Source organism: Belonocnema kinseyi, chromosome 9 (genome assembly GCF_010883055.1).
Source record: "Belonocnema kinseyi isolate 2016_QV_RU_SX_M_011 chromosome 9, B_treatae_v1, whole genome shotgun sequence".
NCBI lineage: Eukaryota > Metazoa > Arthropoda > Insecta > Hymenoptera > Cynipidae > Belonocnema > Belonocnema kinseyi.
The window spans coordinates 109,603,247-109,612,088 of record NC_046665.1 but is presented as its reverse complement, the minus strand read 5'-3'; the positions used below and the strand labels follow the sequence as shown (position 1 = coordinate 109,612,088).

Genomic DNA, 8,842 nt, shown 5'->3' with positions numbered 1-8,842 from the left:
ATAAAATATCTAGTTTCTTCGCGTCCATAGTTTCCCGCAATTCTTTTACCTTGAGATCATTTACTCCCCTAGCATTCCAAACACCCAGTGTCCATTCGTCGTTTCAATAATATAGTCATAATTAAACTCACTGTTCATTTAAGACGAGTAAATTGAAATCAAATATTTAAAAGAAAACAATTTGAAACTGAATTGTTTTACATAGAAAGCTTTGAATCTTTAGATTTTCGAAGAACTTTTAAACTTTTAGCGTTACAATTTTAATTGTTCTATTTAAAAAGTGTTTAATTTATAAGTGAAATTGTTAAATTTTGACGCTTAAATAAAAATTGAACACTTATTATTTGTAGAAAAAAATTGAATAATTTTAAGAGATATTTAGAAGTTTTGAAAAGACTCAAAATTAATTAAAAACTTGAAATTATTTCAAGTAATTTAAACGAAGTGCGTTAACATTTTTTTCAGAACTTCTAAATGTATTTTAAAATTGATCGAAATTTTCCTACAATTTTTGAAAATCCTGCAAATTAAAAAAAAATTCAAATTTTCCATGTTCTTTTTTGATATTTTTTTTAATCTCTTAAAATCTTCTTAAACTTTCTGTTACAATAATTTTTCAAAGTGAAAAATCATTTTCAATTTTCCTAAGAATCTTAAGAAAATTTTTTTTTTAAGTCTTTCACAATTATTTAAAAAATTCTAAATATCTCTGAAAATTACTCTAATATTTTCACAAATAATAAGTGTTTTATTATTATTTATAAATTCAAATTAATTTTTTTTTAGTTTGCAGGATTTTCAACTAAAAGATTCATTTTCAGTCCAGAAGAACGAATTTTCTATTAAAAAAAAAAAAATTCTCCAACAAAAAGTTAAATTCATGGTAAAAAGCCGAATAATAATAATTTTCGACCAAGAAAGATAAATTTTCAACCAAATAGTTGAACTTTTAACCTACGAAGATAAATCTTTAACCTAAAACAGTTTCATTTTCAACCAGTAGTGATGATTTTTCTACGAAAAGACGACTTTTTAAGAAAATAGTTGAATTTTCAACAAAATAATGAAATTTTCCATAAAATAGTAGACCTTTCAATGAAAAAGAATCCACTTTTAACCAAAAAAGAAGAGACTTTTCTACCAAAAGTGGAATTTTCAATAAAAAAATATCAATTTTTACTCCACAAGATGAATGATTCACTTAAGAGTTGAACTTTTCAAGAAAAAGATGCTTTTTTACTAAATAGTTTAATTTTCAACAAAATAATGAAATTTTCCATAAAATAGTAGACCTTTCAATGAAAAAGAATCCACTTTTAACCAAAAAAGAAGAGACTTTTCTACCAAAAGTGGAATTTTCAATAAAAAAATATCAATTTTTACTCCACAAGATGATTGATTCACTTAAGAGTTGAACTTTTCAAGAAAAAGATGCTTTTTTACTAAATAGTTTAATTTTCAACAAAATAATGAAATTTTCAGCAGAATACTTGAATATTCAACCAAATAGTTTAACATGCAACCTACAAAAATTAACTTGTTAATAAAATAGTAGAGTTTTCAGTAAAATAGTAGATCTTTTCTACAATAAAAGCTGAATATTATTTTATTAAAGCAGTTGATCTTTCAACCTAAAAAGATGCATTTTCAAACAAATCGTCGAATCTTCCAGTAAAAAAAAATTCTACCAATAACAGTTAAATTAAAAAAAATAAAAGACAGTTAAAAGATGTCTTTTCCCAATCAAAAAAATGAATTTTCGAACAAGAAATATCAGTTTCCTTCCAAAAAACGAATTAAAGAAACATTAACACCGAACTTTAAACAAAATAGTTGAATTTTTGACCAAAAATATTATTTTTCAAAAAATAGGATTGATTTTCTACCTCAAAAGAAGAAATTTTCATTAAAATAAATTAATTTTCTGCCAAGCATTTCAATTTTCAATTTATAAAAGATACATTTCTAAAGGAATTTTCAAGAGAAAAGAGAACTTTTATATCAAAGAAGTGAATGTCAAAAAAATATGCAGTTTTAAAAAACTATTTCAACTTTCAACTAAGTTGTTGAATTTTCAACAATTTTTTTTACCCAAAAGATAGATAGGTTGAATTTTGAAGATGAAAACGCAATTTATCTACAAAATTAAACAACAACATTAATTTTCAGCCAAACTGTTGAATTTCCAAAACAAAAAAAGTGTAATTTTCTATGAAAGATTTCAATTTTCAACCCGAAAATATGAATTTTCAACTCAAATTGTAAATGTTTAATCAAAATAAAATTAATTTTTACTAAAGTCGTTCAAATTTCAACAAGGAACAAACAGAAGTTTTTAAAAACTATTTTTCCATCTAAGACTTATGTAAGAAATTACTCTTTTTTGGTCAAAAATAAAAACGATTTGCTTGAAAAATAACATTTTTGTCTTAAATTAATATTTTTGGGTTAAAAATCCAACTGTTTTATATAAAATTCGTCTTTTACTTTGCATTTAAACAATCCAGATGAACTTGTTTTTCTCTAGTGGAAAATTAATCTCTTTGGTTGAAAATTTGACAATTTTTTAAAAATGACTTTTTTTGTTGAATTTTTTCATGAAAATTTTAACTTTCCATTTTTGGTCAGTACTTTGTTACTAATTTATTTTCTTGGTTGAAGATTTATCTCTTCGGTAGAAAACTTAAATATTCCATTTTTAGAAAATTAATCTTTTTGTTTAAAAAATCTTTTCCTTTCTTTTCGGTACAGAATTAATTTTTATTTTTTTAACTATGTTATTTTTAATTCAAAATTAATCTTTTTTAATTGAAAATTCAATTATTTGGTTGAAAATTCAACTATTTTGTTGTTAATAGAGCTGTTTGATTTAAAAAAATGTTGTTGACAATTAATTTGTTGGGTTGAAAATTCATATCTTTTGGTAGAAATTTTTTTTTTAATTTTAGGTAAAAGTTAAATAAAAATTGGCCACGTAGTTTAGGGACGGTCTCTAATTTAGGAATGCTTTAGATTTTAAACGAAATTTGGAATTTTTTAACTTTTAATGTTTTAGGTTTAAATTTATTTCTTTTGAAAGATTTCATTTACAAAATTACAAATTGTTTGTTTTTTAAATTCTTTAAAATTTAAAGGATTTGCAATTAAACTGTTTTGAATTAAATGCATCCTGAATAAATTAAAAATAATTAAAAATTAACACAATAATTTCTCAAATTTAAGCCTTAAAAATAAGAAGATTTTAGAACTAGTCATTGAAAATTGAATTTTCATATTTTGGACGCTAAATTCTCAATTTTTCCTTTTCATAATTTATAATTTTGCAATTCAAATTGAAATGGTTCAATTTTTAAAATGGCAATGAACAACTTAAAATTTCTTAAGTCTTAAGTGATTAAAATTTACTTTAAATAATTGAAAGTTTTTAGGGTTAGAGTATAAAAAAAAAGTTTTAAATGAAGTTCGGATTCGTTTAATTTTCAACGTTCCTTAATAGAAATATTTTCATTTTTAATGTTACTAATTTAAAATTACTTTTTATTCAATTTTTGTTTAGAAGAATTCAATTTTAAAGGTATATAATTGAAATTTGTTATGTAATAATAATTTTTAATTCTAAAATTTCAGTAACGTTAGCATTGAAACATTCAATTTAATTTTTAATTTTTAATACTTTTAATTATAACTAATGCAATCTCAATTCCTCTGAATCTAAAATGATCCGATGTTCAAAATTTTAATGTGAAATTATTCAATATAGAGCGTTTTAAAATTGTAAGTTTTTAATTTTGAACACTTTAAATTTGAAATGATAAAATTTCGACTCTTTTCTACTGAAATTCTATAATTTTAACAATTTTAGTTTGAAATTTTTCAATTTTGAGAGCTTCTGATTTAAAGAATTTTAATTGAAAATACTTTCGATTTTCAATTACTCGATTTTAAATTATATAATAATAGCAATAGTTTCAAATCTTTCAAAATTTAATAATTTCAAATGTCAATATTCTTAATTGTTTGATTTGAAGTCAGTTAAAAGTTTAATAATTTTAGATTTAAACATTCTAAATTTGTTGGTTTCAATTTTAAACGTACAAAACTGTCTAAACAATTTTAAATTGAATGCCTCCAGAATAAATTTAAAATAACGAAAACTTAAGGAAATAATTTACAAAAATTCAAGCCCTGAAAACGAAGATTTCATTTTTCATTTCAAAAGTTTTCAAAAATATTTTTTATTTGAAAATGTTCCAAAATATTGAAAATTTCAAACTCAACTTAAAAAAAACAGTTTCGAATTGAAATCCTCAAATTTCTGAAATGTCAAAAATTGTAATCATAGCGATTTCGTATTGTTTTATTTTTTATTTGGAATATTATATCTTAAAATTGTCTGATTTTTAGTTAAAGATTTTTTTTTAAATAAATAATTTTAAATTGAAAAGATTTGATTGGAACATTTCAAGAATGATTTCTAAATTAAGTGTCAAAAATTAAAAGATTTGAAATTAAAAATATAAAAATTGTGCTGCTTGAAACCAAATAGATAAAAATTAAATTATTTGAAAATGATACCTTAATATGTAATTAAATAATTTGTTTAATTTTGAATGGTTACAATTTAGAAGTTCTTAATTTTCATCTTGAACGTTGAATTAAAAATGTTTCCCTTTCATGAATTTTAATTTTGCAATTATAATTGAATTGGTTGAATTTTAAAATATATACCAAATTTTTGGCAATTAAACATTTAAAATTATTTAATTTTTTAAGGTTTTTTAGAAAATAATTCAATTTTATAGGTGTACAATTGAAAATTTTTCCATTTTGAACTGTGAAAATGACGGTGAATTTATTTTCTTGTGAGCGATCGGCGACAAATTTGTCCAATCTATTGGAATATTAAATTTGTGTATACAGTGAAAATTTTAAATTCTAGAATTTCAGAAGCTTTGTCTTTAAAACATTCAATTTAGTGTTCAGTTTCAAGTTTCAATTTTAATTCTAATCTAATCAGAAATTCTTCAATTTGGAACATTTTGAAATTGTCCCATTTTCGCAATTTCAATTTAAAATCATTGAATTTCGAGATTCTTTAATTCAAAATATAATTGTTTAATTTTGAACACTTTAAATTGGAAATTATACAATTGCAACTCTTTCCTGCTGAAATCGTTTAATTTTAAAAATTGTAGTCTAAAAATTTTCAATTTTGCGAGCTTCTGATTTAAAATATTTTAATTTGAAACGCTTTCAATTTTAAATTATATAACAATAATAGTTTCAGATATTTCAAAATTTCAAAATTTAATAAATTTAAATATTCTAAATTGTTTAGTTTCAATTTTAAAGATACAATACTGCCTAAATAATTTTGAATTAAATGCCTCCAGGATAAGTTCAAAACAACGAAAATTTTATTGAAAATTGAAAATTTCAAACTCAACTTAAAAAGAAAAATAGTTTCAAATTGAAATCCATAAAATAGAACTATTTCGAAAATAGTAATCGTAGCGTCAGATTTTTCGTTAAAGATTGAATAGTTTTAAATTAAAAATAATGGGTTCGAAGATTTCTAAATGCTGAATTTTCCATTTTTACCCTTTCATAAGTTTTGATTTTGAAATTAAAATTGAAATCGTTGAATTTTGAAATATATATCAAATTTTTAAAAATTCAACATTTAAAATTACTTAATTTTTAACTTTTTTTTATAAAATAATTTGATTTTATAGGTTTATAATTGAAAATTGTTCCATTTTGTATTGTGAAAGTGACGGTGAATTAATTTTTTTGTGGGTGATCGATGACAAAATCATCGAATCAATTTGATTATTAAATAAAAAATTGAGTGTTCAATTTTGAGTTGGAAAATTTTAATCGTTTTAAATTAAAAATGATTTAAATTGAAAATCTTTAAATTTTCAACGTTTTTTATTCGAAATAACACAATTTAAATTCTAATCTAATCAAAAATTCTTAAATTTGGAACATTTTGAAATTGTCCTATTTTCGAAATTTTAATATAAATGCATTTATTTTTCGCGATTCTTCAAATGAAAATAAAATTGTTCAATTTCGAAAATTTTAGTCTCAAATTTTTCAATCTTGAGAGCTTCTGATAACAATTTTTTAAATTTCAAATACATTCAATTACAAATGTTTAAATCTTAAACAATTCTTTTCATAAATGATACAACTTTAATTCCTTTTCATTCAATTCAAAAATCATGAGACGTGAATGTGCATAAATTTATCGTCAATACATGTATATTATTTAAAAAATTCAAAAACAATAAAATTATATTTTTTTAAAAACAGGAAGAATGTAATATACCAGTACATGCAGGACCGAGTCGTTTGCCAGAATTATCTCACATTGTAATAGGCTTAGAAGGATGTTCTCATCATGATTCTGATTTTATTCCTTTATGTGTTTTGCACACAATGATGGGTGGGGGAGGAAGTTTTAGTATCGGAGGTCCGGGCAAAGGAATGTATGCAAGACTTTACTCCAATGTAATGAACAGGTGCGAAAATTATTCTCAATTTTTTAATACATATTTCAATTCTATCATCTTCAGTCGTTAATCAAAAAAATAATTAATAGAAAAATTTAATTAAAAATAAATTAAAAATAAAAAAAAATTATATCATGTGCGTATCTCGTGAATATCAAAGGAAAGTGAAAAATTAATCTGTTTTAGTTGATAATTTAGTTATTGCGCCTTTTTTTTTAGCAAGTTTTCTAGTTATTTTTGTGTTAACATTTTTTTCAGTTAGCTTTGAAAAATCTGATATACGATTTTTTAACAAAAGAGTTCATTTTCAACCAAGAAAGATGACTTTTCTGCAACGAAAGATTTATTTCTTATCAAAAGAAGAATTTTCAATCAAGAAAGTTTGATTTATAATTAAATTTTCAACTAAAAAAGGTATTTTTTGTACCAAAAATGGTATCGTTGAATTTTGAGTTTAAAAATGAATTTTCTACAGAAAAACTCATTTTTAACCAAAAAGATGAATTTTTAACAAACAAAATTAATTTTATAACCCAAAAAATTAATTTACTACAAAAAAAAAATTTCAACCAGTTGAGTTAAACAAAAAAAAATAGAAAAAATTTTAACAAATTAGTTAAACACTCAACCAAAAAAATTCATTTTCAATCAAGAGAGATGAATTTCAAACCACGTAGTTGCATTTTTAACTAAAAAATACATTTTTTCAACCAAAAATGGAATCGTGCAATTTTCAGTTCAAAAATTAATTGCCTACAAAAATAAAAAACTAATTTTTAACCAGTTGTACTCAACCAAAAAATACTAATTTTTAATCAAATAGGTAAATCCTTAACCAAAAAGATGAAATTTCAAGAAATAAGATTAATTTTTTAACCAAATGAAAAATTTTTAACAAAGTACATGAATTTTCTACGAAATAGTTGAATTTGCAACCTATAAAAAAGTTAATTTTTATTAACAAAAAACTTAATTTTTAACAAAAAAGTTCATTTTCAACGTAGAAAGTTCAGTTTTCTACCAAAAAAAAACTAATTTTCAACGAAACATTTATATTTTCAATCAAAGAAATGAATTTTTATCTAAAACGATGAATATTCATAGAAAAAAAGAATCTTGACCAAAAGAGTTCATTTTTAAATCAAATAGTTGAATTTTCAACCAAAAAAAGAAATGAATTTTTAACCAAGTACTTTAATTTTCAACCAAAAAGATGATTTTTCCATCAGGAAGATTTATTTCAACCCAAAAACAATGAATTTTCAACAAAATTGTTGAATTCTAAAACCGGAAAGACGAGTCATGTAGAAAAAGATTAATTTTCTACCCGAAAATATGATTTATTACCAAAAAAGTTCATTTTCATCCATATAGTTAAATTTTCAACTTATAAAGAAACCATTTTCAACCAAAAATGGAATAGCTAAGATTTCAGATAAAAAAGTTAATTTTTAACAAAAAAGTTCACTTTCAACGAAGAAAGATAAGTTTTTTTACCAAAAACCGAATTTTCAACCAGTTCAATTAAAAAAACGAATTTCCAAAGGATGAAAAAAAATATTTTTAACAGAAAGAAAACGGATTTTCAACCAAATAATTAATGTTTGAAACAAAAGATTAATCTTTAACTAAAACGATGAATATTTATAGAAAAAAATGAATTTTTAACAAAGGAGTTCATTTTTCAGTCAAATAGTTGAATTTTCCCAAAAAATATGAGTTCTTAACCAAGTAGTTAAATTTTCAAACAAAAATATGGGTTTTCCACCAAGGAGTTTTATTTTCTGTCGAAAAACAATAATTTTTTAACAAAATTGTTGAATTATAATGCCAAAAAGACCAATCATCAGAAAAAAGTTGAATTTTCCATTCAAAAATATGATTTTTCACCAAAAAATTTAGTTTTCTTCAATATAGTTAAATTTTAGTTAGTTGATTAGTTAATTAGTTAGTTAGTCTTATTAGTTAGACAAATGTAAACACCTGATTGAAACTTTATAAACTATTTTTAATTTAAAAATAACTCTAAAATAATATATTCATAATTAAAGGCTTTAATTAGATTTCAAATATTGTTTCAGTTTACAATATTCCATTTTTAAACCATTCAATTTCAATTTTTTTGATTAAGAAACATAACAATTATTTAATACGAGGGTGGATTGATAAGTTTCCGGCCTGACCAAGAGATGGCGCCACTAGGCCTACCTTGAGGTGGTGTTCTATAGTACCATCCTTAGATAGCTTGTGGCTATAGTTTCAGCCCGATCGCCATGTTAGTTTAGGTTTCAGAGCACACTGAACAAGACGCCTCTGTGTTT

At 22.5% G+C, this 8,842-nt stretch overlaps 1 protein-coding gene across 1 annotated transcript in view; it reads left to right on the top strand.

Annotated features, from left to right (window-relative positions):
• Positions 1 to 8,842, top strand: part of LOC117179699 (mitochondrial-processing peptidase subunit alpha-like) — a 38,960-nt gene that overhangs the window by 13,191 nt on the left and 16,927 nt on the right. Inside the window, exon 8 of the mRNA XM_033371725.1 lies at positions 6,322 to 6,530. Coding sequence (XP_033227616.1) covers positions 6,322 to 6,530 — 209 coding nt within the window. The remainder of the gene's footprint in view (positions 1 to 6,321; positions 6,531 to 8,842) is intronic.